The 15,046-nt window shown below is 39.8% G+C and overlaps 2 protein-coding genes across 12 annotated transcripts in view; both read right to left on the bottom strand.

Moving 5' to 3' along the window:
- The window catches only part of LOC135200910 (DENN domain-containing protein 1B-like), a 79,815-nt gene extending 78,559 nt beyond the window's left edge, over positions 1–1,256 (bottom strand). For all 9 annotated transcript variants that reach the window (XM_064229668.1, XM_064229670.1, XM_064229665.1 and 6 more), the window contains exon 1: positions 1,104–1,256. In XM_064229668.1, the coding sequence (XP_064085738.1) occupies positions 1,104–1,120 (17 nt within the window). In that variant the 5' untranslated portion in view covers positions 1,121–1,256. The remainder of the gene's footprint in view (positions 1–1,103) is intronic.
- A 1,903-nt stretch (positions 1,257–3,159) lies between these two features.
- The window catches only part of LOC135200911 (Na(+)/dicarboxylate cotransporter 3-like), a 16,144-nt gene continuing 4,257 nt past the window's right edge, over positions 3,160–15,046 (bottom strand). For 2 of the 3 annotated variants that reach the window (XM_064229675.1, XM_064229674.1), the window contains exons 2-12: positions 14,805–14,923; positions 13,315–13,564; positions 10,896–11,026; positions 10,193–10,341; positions 9,346–9,525; positions 8,769–8,888; positions 6,502–6,732; positions 5,555–5,628; positions 5,071–5,369; positions 3,993–4,130; positions 3,160–3,336 (exon numbers count right to left, since the gene is read on the bottom strand). In XM_064229675.1, coding sequence (XP_064085745.1) covers positions 3,202–3,336; positions 3,993–4,130; positions 5,071–5,369; positions 5,555–5,628; positions 6,502–6,732; positions 8,769–8,888; positions 9,346–9,525; positions 10,193–10,341; positions 10,896–11,026; positions 13,315–13,564; positions 14,805–14,921 — 1,824 coding nt within the window. In that variant the 5' untranslated portion in view covers positions 14,922–14,923 and the 3' untranslated portion in view covers positions 3,160–3,201. The remainder of the gene's footprint in view (positions 3,337–3,992; positions 4,131–5,070; positions 5,370–5,554; positions 5,629–6,501; positions 6,733–8,768; positions 8,889–9,345; positions 9,526–10,192; positions 10,342–10,895; positions 11,027–13,314; positions 13,565–14,804; positions 14,924–15,046) is intronic. The other variant, XM_064229676.1, reaches the window with a different exon arrangement.

Here is a 15,046-nt window from a genome sequence, read left to right on the forward strand (position 1 = left end):
TAGAATAGGTTAAGTTCAGGGAAAGTTAAGTTTGAATGCATCTTAATATGAATTTGAGATCCTTTCAAGCAGGCCATGGCCCATAAAAATGGGCTTATCGTGCAACTTTATCTTCACTTTTAAAGGTAGCCTAAGATGTGGTACAAAGAAGAAATTTAGAAATATGAATTACTTCAACATATGGTAATTAGTAGGGTATAAAAATAAATTTATTTTCACATTCTACATGGAAAATAGGCTAATGCTACAATCATCATTAGGTGAAACTTAAGGCTCCTTCCATAGCCTGGTTGCTGTCAGTCGCTGAACAAAATAGACTGCTTTTATGGTATTTGCCTTCTTTTGTTTAGGTTTTTACACTCATCCCTGGTCCCGGCCCCAGGGTTGGTACATAGCGTCCACTTCGCATGTAAAGTGGTAGCCTAGTAGCTAATAGCTAAACGAGTTGGGGCACTTTTACCAATTGTTATATGTACAATGGCATTATTCAAATCTAGGTATATCATGATATTCATTCATTATAGGGCTACCTAGTATGATTACCAAAACTCTCGTCCCCCATCATGGAAGGGGGGAGGTAGCCTGGTAACTAGGTACGGTAGGTAGGCCTGTACCATAGCTATGACGAAAACACACAAATGCCAAAGCCTAATACTAAATTACACAATAATGTATACACTCACTCTGTCTAATGTCTAAATGAATACCCAATTTCTTCTCGTAAGCTTTAGCCAAGACCTTGGGAAGGCTAACCTGTCCCTGGCCACCTAGCCTAGTAGGTAGCACTCGCCAGAATAGCCTACGCCTACCTACCCATGTAAATAAAGATTGACTTACTAATTACGCCTAAATGACTTCGTAGTACTCAGTTAAATCAAAATAATATGCAGAAAATATATGATACACTCAAGGAAAAAAAAAAAGTCGAGCCTGGCCTGTCAAATGGAAGGGAAGAGGGAGGTCTCTCTCTCTCGCCTTCGTCAACAGGCGACCTCCTTCTGTCAGTTCCCGAGTAATTCCCGTCGCACTGACGCATTCCAGACGGAATCGGACCCTAAATCAACGCGAAAGGAGTCCAACGACTGTGTTCCAATGTGAATTACCTTAGCCGGGAACCCATAATTGGTGGAAATGTGCGGTGTCCCACTTCATGACATACAGATACACTCCGCCTTATTTATCATGACTGTTATTTTCACGGCAGATGGAGCCACCACTCTCTCTCTCTCTCCCACACCCCGCTGGTGTTATTTTCACCGTTGGGAACTTGGGACTGTCTGTCTGGTGACTGAGCCTGATGATGACAGTCTGACTGGCCCCCTTTAAATCTCGGGAAGTCTTCTCTAATAAATGGATGCGCCTCCTTTAAAATAGTCTAAAAGTGTCTGAGTACAGTGTCATGGACCCTGATGAACGCTCTTCCGGAAGCTTTGGGATTTTAACCCGTTTTCGTGTATTTGCAGCATGATTTTACTTATGGGAACTTTCTCCTTTCTCCAACCTCCCCCATTTCTCTCTCTCTCTCTAAAAGTCCTGATCAACGTTTGTTCAGATGACGGAAAATATTCACTGTTTACAAAGCTGTTTCTATTGTTCACAGCTTTTTTATTTGCTGCATAATTTAGAGAGAGAGAGAGAGAGAGAGAGAGAGAGGAGAGAGAGAACTATGGGAAACTCTCTCTCTCCAAGTCTAGTGTCATTTTGATCTTAATCGAACTCTTTCGGTCTTTCACTACACTAAGGGAAACGGTGCTGGAATCATCAGAAAGAAATCTGCTTTCGTAAATGATACAAGCACGTATCATTTTTAACTAAAAGACTGAAAGATAAATACTATGCTGATAATATTTGTGGTGGATCGGCCTGTTACCCAGAACTTAGTCAATATAATTGACATTTTGAACATGTAATGGACGACAGCAGACTGCGGATAGTAATAATAATAATAATAATAATAATAATAATAATAATAATAATAATAATAATGAACCAAACAAAACTTCTTTCAGTTTTCTTCTGTGTATAACGTGTTTACTTATAAGTAAATAATAATAATAATCTCAGTTTGTGGGAGTTTGGTTGTAACTTACTTTGATCACTAACTATATGCTTCCAGAAACACTATAAGCACACACATGGGAATTGTTATAATTTTTTTTATTGAAGGTTAAATATAATATAAAGATGGGACAGCTTATGCAACAAACGCATTGTGTAGGTTACTCAGCTAAGTGATAGGCTACTGGTGCGCAAGATCAAACAGATTAATTTTTTCAATTTCTTCAGCTTTATCTACAAAGGAAATGGAATGAATAATTGTGGTATTTTCTGCCAGTACAAAAATCGACGAATGAGGTATGTTTAGTTAGGTTATAAAGTAATAACCCAAGGAATAGTAAGTTCCTTACATTGCTGGACCCTTCACTGGGGGAATTCTCTACTTGTAGCTGATGCCAGAACTTTTACTGGGGCAATTCTTTGCCTGTAGCTATTGCTGAACCTTTCACTGGGGGCAATTCTCTACCTGTAGCTGGAGCCACTGTGTTAGACTTTTTTCTTCCAGAGATAATTCCCTCCTGTAGCTGTAGATGGAGGTTGTTATGGAAGCAATTATTTGTCTGTAGCTGTAGGAGATCTTGAAATGATGATAATTTTATTGCATGTAGCTATAGTTAAAAGATAAAAAATATGTGATTCCAGCCTTCACAGTTTCATTGTTTTGTTAGCACTCATGCAGCCCACGCTCTGTGTTAAAACATGATTATGGCGCATTAACATATAACAAAACATTATTTTCAAAGTCTGAATAACCACAGATCCCAGAACTGCATCACTGGATGAAGAAGACCGTCATCATTACCCTATAGGTACGAAAAAGCTTTGTACAGTTTTGCATTGATTTTATGTTTTATCTCTTCCAAACCCATTACAAAATTAACGTCATCCTACAGGTTTACTGGAAGAAACATTCCAGGCGAGAAATATACGGGAAAAGGCCGTCTTGGACATTGCGGAACGTGTAAATGAAGTGAAATTTGCTATCTATTATTAATTTTTTTTTTTTTTTTTTGTGTCTTATGACTGACGGAAACATTAGGTTTATTTTCTGAAGAGTCGAGAAAGGGAATCTGAAAGAACCCCCTTTTCTTCTTTTCATTATATTGATTTATTTATTTTTAAGATATGGGAGTCGAGGTGAGCTCAAGGTGCCTCAGAAGTAACGTTTTTGGCCCAGTCAGGGAATGTCTCAAAATCAAAGAAGGCCCTCCCTAGGGTGTTGATCATGAATGAGGTTGTTGTGACGCACAGGAGGTTCATCACGAATCCCGCTCGGATCTGCAAAGAAGAAGAAGAGGAGGACAATGAGGTGTAAACAAAGTAACTGATTGAAGGATTTTATGACTCAGTCACTTCTACAGGAGAGGCCTCGGATCCATGGGGTAACCTAAGGGAGGGTGGAGGCGGGGTGGGGGGGGGGGTGGGTTGGGGGGGAGGAAGAAAAGGTGGTCAAAATGTGGTGTTACCTATTTATAAAGGAAGTGAATTGCAGGAGGATAGAATGAGTGGGACAGATATACTATATGAATGGGAGACGTATATGATAGATATGTCTGGGGATATAGCAGTGGTGTCACAATGGGGGGGAGGGGGGAGGGACCTAGGGTTGGGAGGTCGGAAAGCTTAGTCAGATGCTTGGGCACCCAGTTGAAATTTCCTTTGGTCCTGAACTTTAACTCTGTGGTCAAAAATGGCAAATTGAAAATGTTGAGCTCTGTAATTTCAAATACAGGTTTACCAACAATACTATTATTTTCCTTCAGATGTAGGTTATTTTTTTTGGCCTAATTTGAGGTTATAATTAGCACAAAGCTGACAACACATTTATATATAAACCACACAATTCCCAATGACTAAGTAACTGTAGTACATCATTTGGCGTCACAAACACTAAGGTTAAGGTCACTGATGCCGCGGGGCAAGCCGACACTCACCATCTCCCGCGTCTCGAGTCCGGACCTCTTCAGAATAATGGCGTTTCCCGGGGTGGCCACAGGTAACATGAAGGCGTAGGCACAGCAGACAGCCGCTGGGAGCATCAAGTATATTGGGTTGACACCAATGGCCAGCGCCTGCAAAGGGTGGAAGAGAAAATGGGAAAATAGGCCTGGAAATGGTGGAAGAGAAAATGGGAAGTTAGGCCTGGAAATGGTGGAAGAGAAAATGGGAAGTTAGGCCTGGAAAGGGTGGAAGAGAAAATGGGAAGTCAGACCTGGAAAGGGTGGAAGAGAAAATGGCAAGTTAGGCCTGGAAAGGTGGAAGAGAAAATGGCAAGTTAGGCCTGGAAAGGTGGAAGAGAAAATGGCAAGTTAGGCCTGGAAAGGTGGAAGAGAAAGTGGGAAGTTAGGCCTGTAAGAGAAAATGTGAAGTTAGGCCTGGAAAGGGTGGAAGAGAAAATGGGAAGTTAGTGACGTCGCATTTTCGAAGGTTAGACTGATGATAATAGGTGTTTTAATAAACTCCTGTGGCCACAGTACTGCTTACGTCATTTTATCAAAATCGTCATATTAACAGAAACATCTTGCTCTCAATAGGCTTAATGATGTTCAAGAGTCTTATAAAAACGTTTAAACATACAACTGTGGCCATAATAATATTTATACCAGGTTATCAAAATCGACAGATTAACAGAAAAAAAATCATGCTCTCAATAGGCCTAATGATATCCAAGTAGTTTATGCATGTTTAAACATATAACTGTGGTCACAGTGATACTTACATCAGTTTATAGAAATCGATATATTAACAGAAACTCTTACTCTCGATAGGCCTAGTGATATTTAAGAGCTTAATAAACGTTTAAAAATACAGCGATGGCTATATTATCATTTACATCAGATGCAATAGACAAATAAATAAAAGCATAATAGGCCTAGTGATTAGGAGACATTTTCAACGTTTAAATATAAACTGTGCAAATAATACTATTTACGCTAATTCATCAAAACCGAAAAATTAATAGAAAACTCAATCAGGAGGTTTACCGAACCTTAAAAGACCGTTAGTACCAACCAAATCTTTGATGACAGGAAGAAAGAAGGACGCCGTGGCTGTGTTGGAAGCCACCTCCGTCATCATCGCCATGATCACACTCAAGAGAAAGGCTATGGCTCCTTTGGGCATGAATTTGAAATACTGAAGCCCATCCCCCAGCCATCTAGACAAGCCCGAAACTTGGGCGCCCTCGGCCATGGCCAGACCTCCGCCCAGAAGGAGAACGATGCCCCAGGGAGTCTTCTTATTAACCACTTCCCAGGAGAGGCAGGTCTCGACCGTCTGCTGTCGTGACGACTTGTCGTCAGTTTTCAGAGCTGTTTTTATTTTTGTTTTCCCAAGAGAAAATCATCTTGATGAATGTATAGCGGACATCGGTAGCGAAATATATGATAATGATATCGTCAATTAGTAAATTCATTCCTATGACAGTATTACTGTTATGGGAGATTTAAAAAATCAATTTTTGCCAAAAGAAAAAAAAACTTTATACTTCTCTTACCATTTTTGAAAGATTTTGGAATGCAGAAAAGTAGTAATACCATTAATATTGCTGGGCTGGCATTGTGAATATATCTGCAATGAATAACTATTTGGAAAACTTGAAAAAACACTAACATCTTTGAAATTCAAAAATAGTCTACATGTAGATAGATCTTAGTCTCACTGGGAAAACAGGACTGAAATAAACAAACCAAAATACGACCATGTTTTGCTAGGACTCTCCAAGGATGTAAGTAAAGAAAGTCTTACAACTTCCATTCACTTGTAAAATCTCAACACTGGAGTGCAATTACCATAGAGTTTAAATATAATTAGAATCAACCAGCCATGTCCACGTTGAAGCCCCCCCCGCCCAACTTTAGTATGTAACTGATCGGCCTCTTTCATTGCTTTACTATAAAAAATGGGTAAAAGTTTGTAAAATGCTCTCTGGCGCAACAATTCGTGATCTTTGGAAGGTCATTCACACATTTTTCTTTGGTTTATTCAACTGGTATCAGTGTGAGTCAGGACTAGTTTTTGTTGTGCAAGTCACTGACTTGAAATTTTGGGCTTACCAATCCCTATTTGTGACACATGATAAAAATCCTCTTCCAAAACTATAAAGAGAGGGATTTCCTTTAGTTTTGCTCAACGGTAAATGCTCGCCAGTAGTTTATTCATTTAATTAAGCAAATGCAGCATCTTTTACGAATATGATCTACAATCTCGTGAATTTGTAAAAAATAGTTCAATCTTTTTAATAGCTTATTCATCTGTTTCACTTGTGAGACATTACTTCGAATGTCCTGATCGATCTAAGGAAAGTCACACGCATCAACAGTTTGTTTTCCCACTCAAAGACAGACCAGTAATAAAATATTTGGTAAAAATATGATTATAAATCTATATAATCTACGATTGTCTATGACTAGATTGGAACAGAATTGACAAAAGACAACTCACAGCTTACTGTCATGGCTCCTGCCGAAGAGATGAGCCCATCCGCTGACGAACCCGGGACTTCGGAACACCCACAGGAACACCAGGATGACGAAGGAGGCGGAGACTATCGCCTCGTGCTGGCTAATGGGCCCCAGGGCTCGATACTGACTCAGGAGGAATTCTCTGATCGACTGTTGTTGGCTTTCGTTGAGCTCGTCAGCATCATCCTCACGCGTCTTCTTTTTGCAAAGACTTGGAAGAAGAGAGGAATGCCGTTGGTGCTATCTGGTGAAGGAGCCGTTACGAAGACAAATATCTACTACTACTGCTGTTACCTACTACTATAGTAGATTCACATCAACCGTGCATTTGATGTCTAGGCCGGTCCCTTATGACACTCCTGATTGGCTTTTGATAAGCCAATCACAGGGCTGGAAACTCTCAGTGTCTCTCTAGAGTTCACATAGGTAGGATGTATGTTCCACTTCTCCTGAGGGATGCTTTTGAAAGAGGTATTCCTCAGGAGCAATGGAACATAGACCCTATCCATGTGAACTCTCTCGAGAGACTGAGAGTTTCCAGCCCTGTGACTGGCTTACCAACAGCCAATCAGGAGCACGGTTGATGTGAATCTGCTATAGTACTATATATCGCATTCTGACACACCTGACTTTAAGACCTGGAAGAAGAGGTGTGCCGTTGGTGCTATCTGGCGAAGGAGCCGTTTCAAAGGAATATCTAAACTATACAACACAAAAACAACTACTGCTAGTACAAAATCGCATTCTGATAAACTGACTTTGGGCGAACGGGGAGAGAGAGAGAGAGAGAGATCCGTTAAAGATGGCCTTAAAGTTGAGCACAGAGGGAGTGGAGGGAAATAAATCAATTTTCTCGTCTGACACCCACCTGAGGCATTTCCGATGTCGCACAATGGAAATGTCAGTACGCCCGGTAGTTACTGTTAACGGATACGTTTATTAGAAACAGATAGTTTTATTAGAAACTAGGAGGGTTATTAAATACAGATGAGTTCGTTACAAGCAGACAGACTTACTAAAAGCGCATATAGTCGTACTAAAAACAGATAGGCCTCTTAAAAAGATGAAGGGTTACAGTAACTTTATGATTCTAGGTGGGTTCTTCCTTTTTCTCCATGTACCAAGAATCCATTATTAAGGACATGTACTGTCCACCAAAAAGCGCTGCGTAAGACAAGAGAGATCACCCATAGATCGCAAACCTCCGCCAATACGACCTTGGTTACCTCAATACTCTGCGTCATGTACGTTTTCTTTCACGTAGTAAACAAAAATGCGATGAACACAGACAGATACAAGCTTCTGATAATCATAGTTGGACCAATGTCCTACGTTTTCTTCTTCTTCTGCCAGTAGGGAGGTACCATCTTTCCCAAATACACATCTTAAGGTGAGTTTACACTAGGCTTCACCCCACGCTGCATGCATAAGACTCATCACCAACTCCTCCCAAATTCTTGTTAGCCCCGCCTACTGGACTGCTCATTAGGGTGACAGTGGGGTGACTCTTGGTAAGCAGTTTAGTAGGTGGGGCTAACAAGAATTTGGGAGGAGTTGGTGATGCGTAAGACTCATCACCAACTCCTCCCAAATTCTTGTTAGCCCTGCATACTGGACTGCTCATTAGGGTGACTTAGTGGAGTGGCATAACTCTTGATGAGCAGTCCAGTAGGCGGGGCTAACAAGAATTTGGGAGGAGTTGGTGATGAGTCTCACGCATGCAGCGTGGGGTGAAGCCTAGTGTAAACTCACCTTTAGACGATAACAATACACGAAGCGATGGAAAATATTCCAAGATTTAGTCGTTTGTAGTTTTTAAATGGAATTCGATAAAACCTACAACACTTTGTTTTCCATTCCCGGAATTTTGTGCACTGTTGACGAATTTGGGATTGACGGGACAATTGCAGTCTTATGCATGAATTCTCAGGTTTAAGTTAATGTCCTTATAATCAACTGGATTCAAAGGACTTATTCAGTTTGGTATCAGCTGAAAATGATGCATTAGGAAATAGAATTCCAGTTTTAGACTTGTGTGTTGACATTACAGAGATGGTACGTGTATTAGTCGGCCATATATATTAAGCTAATGTAAGATAGTTTTTCATTTCTTGGTACGAGTGTGAGACCAATTTTCTTTCATTTCTGTTTTATTTCAGCTGTTAAACTCACTATGGGTAAAATAAGGCTTGAGTCTAAAGTCAATTTTTTGTTTGTTTTTTACAGATATAATGGCAACGGACTTACCCAGAAGTTCTGCAAAAAATCTGAAGCCAGAACCATCCCAGAGCTGTGCACACAAGCATTCCTGGAATATTGTACATCATCCATGACGCGAAGTTGAGTCCAGTTTCCTCTCCAAAAGTGCTGTGGAATGAAGTGTGTGGTTGTTGTGAAACTAATACATACACACACACACGCACACAAAGAGATATGTATGTATGAGTGAAAGTATATTATATATATATATATATATATATATATATATATATATACATATTCTTCACCATACTCCTCTTCTCATCACATCTTTAGGGATGAGGTTGATACGCTAATACTCGTGTATACCCTTTTCTCTTGATCTCAGCAAATGGGCAGTGAACTCGTAAGCAGTATACACACACACACACAAATTGCTCAAGGGGTGAACTGGAGGTAGAGCTGATATATACTAATGTCACTTAAGTCCTTTGGCTAAATTGGTGCACCTGGGGGTTGCACTACACACACACACACACACAAACACACACACACACACACACACACACACACATATATATATATATATATATATATGTATATATATTACATACGAATGGCGTACCTCTGAAGTATACTAAACACCACTATGCTGGGGCCACAACCTAGCGGAGTTCCAGTGCCTCCTATGTTGCACGCAAAGGCCACTCCCAGGAAAAGCATTTTCTTTATGGCATGAGAGGATTCTTGGTCCCCAGGCAGAGTCTTTCTTGAGTCACTTGATCTCCTCGATGCTTCGTAACACCTGGAAAATGGAAAATGTAGGGGAGCGAGGAATACAACGTTTTTTAATATATATTGTTAAACTTTCCTAAGTCGATTGCAGACCTTGTTCATCAGGGATCCCATTGGATAATACATCAGAATTGATCAGTGTTGGCAAGTTTCTTCAAACAACAACAAAAAATGTTCTGTTTTTTCTGTGTGGATGAATTAAATCTTATTTTCAAAGTCCAGTTTTTTTTCTACAGAAATCGAATCTGAAAATGACTTGACGTGATAATAATAATAATAATAATAATAATAATAATAATAATAATAATAATAATAATAATAATAATAATAATAATAATAATAGTAATAATAATAATAGATATAATAACAGTAGTATTTTAATTATTATTATTATTGATTAGAAGATGAACCCTATTCAAATGGAACAAGCCCACCGAAGAGGGCCATTGATTTGAAATTCAAGTTTCCAAAAGATACGCTATTCATTCGAAGGACGTAACAGAAAGTAATGGGAAAGACAGATAGAGGAGAGCAGTTATTAGCAAAACGGGCAAATTAACAAATCAATAAATGAAAAAAAAAAAAAAAACGTGAGTGAAATATTGAAATACAAGCTGTACTGTATTAGGGTAGAAATGCTTTGTCTCTGAGCCTCGGTCAGGATAAAAACATCTTACTCAGCAGGTTCTTCGTATTCCAGGAATCCTTCCTCCTGTTCCATCAGTCTAATCTGCCTCTCTCCTGGTTTCACGAAACGAGTTCTTTCGAGCGGTTCCTCGTCTCCAGGTTCCTGCGCTTCCTTGCGACTCGTCTGTGCCGCTTTTGTCTGGAAGGGATGCACAGAAATGAGAAAAAATAACGTCCTTAGCGTAGCGTTGATGATTGAATATAGAATTTAGGCCAAAAGCCAAGCACTGGGACCTATGAGGTCATTCAGCGCTTAAACGGAAGTTGATAGTATAAGGTTACAAAGGTGTAACAGGAGGAAAACCTCAAAGCAGTTGCACTATGAATCAAGTATAAGGAGAGGGTGGAAAGTAATACGAAAGAGAGAGAATATGAAAGGAGGTACAGGAGAAGGAACGAAAGGGATTGCAGTTAGGGGCCGAAGGCACGCTTCAAAGAACCTCAAGTAATGCCTACAGTGCACTACATGGGGTGCACTGACGGCACTACCCCCTATAAGGCTTGGCGTTAATGTGGCAGGGCAAATGGCTTAGCGTTGATGCGGCAGGGCAAAACCTCCAGTGCAATTTGCTTTTTCGAAGACGCTCCTAACTTCTCTTCGGGAGAACCTGCTTTCCTGGAGACGCTCTTAGTATAGTCCCCAAGCTTTTTCAAAAGAGATAAAAAAAGGGGGGGGGGTGACAAACGACTGACCTCTTCAATTTCATTGACAATGGCGTCCACGATTGGCACCATCATAGCAGCTGTGGCTGTGTTGGAAATCCACATGGAGAGGAAGGTGGTGATGAGCATCAGGCCGGCCAGCAGGCGCTTGGGACTCTGACCTGGACGAACGAAAAAGAGAAATTGATTTTTTTTTTTCAATGCGAGAGAGAATCGAGCAATAACTGTCATACGTTAATGCAGTCAGCCGATCCAAAATGATTTTCATATTGGAAACTTTATTTTTTCTATAGTAGTGCTGTTTTATTGAGTAGGTTTCCTACGGAAAAAGTTGAGTAGAATGAACTTAAAAAAATAAGTGGAAAATTTGATTTACAGATATTTCAGGGAAGTTTTTCGAAAATTCAGAAGTACTCAAAATATATATACGTATATAAAAAAAAAGTCATCTTTGTATTAATACGAACAAAATACACTAATTTTTATAGTGCAAATCTCGGTAAAGCAGATTATTTCTACGAAAAATATAATGAAGAAAAAATGTACAAAATGTAGAACGTTTGCTAAAACATTTGCTTTACACGCGACCACGTATAATTATGGTCTCACCGAAGGTTTGATTAACATTAAAGATAACATTGACGTCTTGGGGAAGCACGCCTGCAAATTCAACTTATAGATCCTTTTTAAAGCATGAACACGTTCACGTCAAGCTTAAAAGTGATATAATATAGTCTTAATCTGGTGCTCTATGAGATGAGACGTGAGTAGCTTTCAAAAATAGTCGACACAAAACGTGAATTTAAGATTGTTTCTTAACGCGGTATATTTTTTTGATGACACGTCCATGAATATCTCACTGAATTTTCCTACCTCCAGTTAAATTTCTTTCTCTCCTTGAAAGCATTTACATTAGTTTAAACCCAAAACAAATTGAATTCCCCTCCGCCCACTTTTGTCAACGATTTCATCAGACTTATTAAATAATCCATCCTTGTATTCGATATGACCCTCTGTCCTATGGCTGGAATGAAGACATTGTCCATTATTTCTTCCCTAAACCGTTCATTTCGTCATCTTACCGCTCACTTCTTTTTATTATATTTGTGATTTGTCGTTCCTGTGCGCGCGCATCGACCCGAAGCCACCAGAGCAAATAGCCCAAACACGCGATGAAGTCCATTTGCCAGCATGCACAGAGGCTCAAAGAACCAGCCTTTTCGGAGATTATATCGAGATTGTATCCACTTACCCACACCACTGAAGCAGCGAGTGTTTCATGGGATCAAATCCCACAGAGAGGTTTTCAGGGGATAGATTCGCTCGCCCACTGCACCGGGACAAAAACCACTGAGACAAAGCGCTTATGAACGAGGCTAATAAATCCACGGGCAATATAGAATCACTGAAACAAAGAGCTCTTCTGGACGCTACTAGACCCACGTGCAACAGGCCCACTGAAACAGGGAGCTTATTAACAAGACTAAATCCACTTTCCAAAACCACTTAAACAAAGAGCTTTCTAAAGGGACCGGTTCCACTTCCTAAAACCACTGAAACAAAGAGCTTTCTAAAGGGACCAGTTCCAATTCTCAAAAATCAAAAAGCTTTCAAAGGGACCAGTTCCACTTCATAAAACTACTGAAACAAAGAGCTTTCTAAAGGGACCAGTTCCACTTCCTAAAACCACTGAAACAAAGAGCTTTCTAAGAAGACTAAACCCACATCAGCCGACACACTGAAACAGAGAGATTAAAAAATACAAATTAATTCCACTTCCTAAAGCCACTGAAACAAAGAGCGTTTGAAAGGGACTGTATCCACTTCCTAGAACCACTGAAACAAAGAGCTTTCTAACAAGACTGAATCCAGTTTCCAAAACCACTGAGAGAGAGAGCTTTCTAACAAGACTAAATCCAGTTTCCAAAACCACCTAAACAAAGAGCTTTCTAACAAGACTAAATCCAGTTTCCAAAACCACTGCAACATAGAGCTTTCTAACAAGACTAAACTCACTTCAACAGACCCACTGAAACAGAGAGATTAAAAAATACAAACTAATTCCACTTCCTAAGGCCACTGAAACAGAGAGCGTTTTAAAGAGACTGTATACAATTCCTAAAACCACTGAAACAAAGAGCTTTCTAACAAGACTAAATCCACTTCAACAGACCTACAAAAACAAAAAGCTTTTTTAATAAGACTAATTCCAGTTTCCAAAACCAATGAAACAGACAGCTTTCTAACAAAACTAAACCCACTTCAACAGACCTACTGAACCAGAGAATCCAGCTTTCAAAACCACTGAGACAGAGAGCTTTCTAACAAGACTCAATCCAGTTTCCAAAACCACCTAAACAAAGAGCTTTCTAAAAAGACTAAACCCACTTCAACAGACCCACTGAAACAAAGAGGTTTTGAATGAGATTATAATTACAGATTCACTCACCCACTCGCACCATAACGAAGAGCGCAATCCTCTTGTGCAGATTACAGTGTTCTACGGCCACAGCCATCATGAGTCCCCCAAGGAACAGGACGGTGGTGTCCTTCATGTACACAGCGCACACAATCTTCGTTCCAAGGACCCCCAGGAGAGGGAAGGCGACGACCGGGATCACAGCCGTCACTGACAAGGGCAAGACTTCGGAGATCCAGTAGGTCGCCATGATGAGGATCACGTACGCGCATCGGAATTCCTGCGGAAGGAGTCAGAAAACTGGAAGATCTTGCAAAAGGGATCAGAAAACTGGAAGATCTTGCAATCAGAAAATCTTGCAAAAGGGTCCAAAAACTGGAAGATCTTGCGAAAGGGTCAGAGAACCGGAAGATCTTGCAAAAGAGTCAGACAATGGGAAGATATTGCAAAAGGGTCAGAAAACTGGACGATCTTACAAAAGGGTCAGAAAACGGGAGGTTCTTGAAAAAAAACGAAAAAAAAAAATTAAAAACTGGAAGTTCTTGGGAAAGGGTCAGAAAACTGGAGGTTCTTGAAAAAGCGGTCAGAAGACTGGCAGTTCCTGCAAAAGGGTAAGAAAACTAGAAGCTCCTGCAAGAGGGTAAAAAAAAACTGGAAGTTCCTGCAAAGAGACCTGTGAAAGGGTCAGAAAACTGGAAGCTCCTATGAAGGGTTAAAGGGTCAGATAAATGGAAGTTCCTGCAAAAGGGTCGGAAACCTGTAAGGTCTTACGAGAGGGTCAGAAAACTGGAAGTTCCTGGAAAAGTGTCGGAAACCTGGAAGGTCTTACGAGAGGGTCAGAAAACTGAAGTTCCCGCAAAAGTGTCGGAAACCTGGAAAGTCTTACGAGAGGGTCAGAAAACTGAAGTTCCCGCAAAAGTATCGGAAACTTGGAAAGTATTAAGAGAGGGTCAGAAAACTGGAAGTTCCTAGAAAAGTGTCAGAGAATTGGAAGTTGCAAAATGGTCACATGAAAGGGTGGAAAATCTGGACGTTCTTGTAATAAGGTCAGAAAACTGGAAGAACCTGCGTAAGGGTCAGAAAACTGGAAGCTCCTGTTGTTGTAGATTAAGCTGGACTTGCCCCAGCACTGACTCTTACTCCTTGAGCAATCTTCAATATGAAGACAGTTAACATTCGACAATTACTCAAATGCATAGAACTTTGCTAACTGAAAAAAAAAAAAAAATCTGGAAGAAAAACAGAAGCTGGAATCTTGAAAGAATGTAATTTGTCAAAAGTCCGAATATCGAGAAAGTGTTCCTGTAGCATTAAGATGATTGCTTACGCTGAGTTACGACAAAATTCTAATTGCTATAAAAAAAATGCTTCCAGAAAGACCATTAAGAATTAGATAAAGATGACTTTCAACGATTCATGACAGAAATATCCTTGAAATTGCAGAGCAAAAAAAAAAAAAAAAAAAAAAAAAAAAAAAGGGAAAAAACGAAAAAAAAACGACTAGTATCATCTGTACTTACGGCAGTTCGTCCAATAATGATCACAGGTAACAGAATCAAAGGTGTTAGGATCAACAGAATGAACTGCCAATTTTGTTGCATCCTTCTTATGAAGAAAAATTTGGGTAGCATGTCCATAACTGCAAAATAAAAAAGATAGAGGGGAAATATACATTATCTTATAATTTATACACACACATACACACACACACACACTCACACACACACACACACATATATATATATATATATATCTTAGTATT

The sequence above is a fragment of the Macrobrachium nipponense genome, chromosome 27 (genome assembly GCF_015104395.2).
Source record: "Macrobrachium nipponense isolate FS-2020 chromosome 27, ASM1510439v2, whole genome shotgun sequence".
Taxonomy (NCBI): Eukaryota; Metazoa; Arthropoda; class Malacostraca; order Decapoda; family Palaemonidae; genus Macrobrachium; species Macrobrachium nipponense.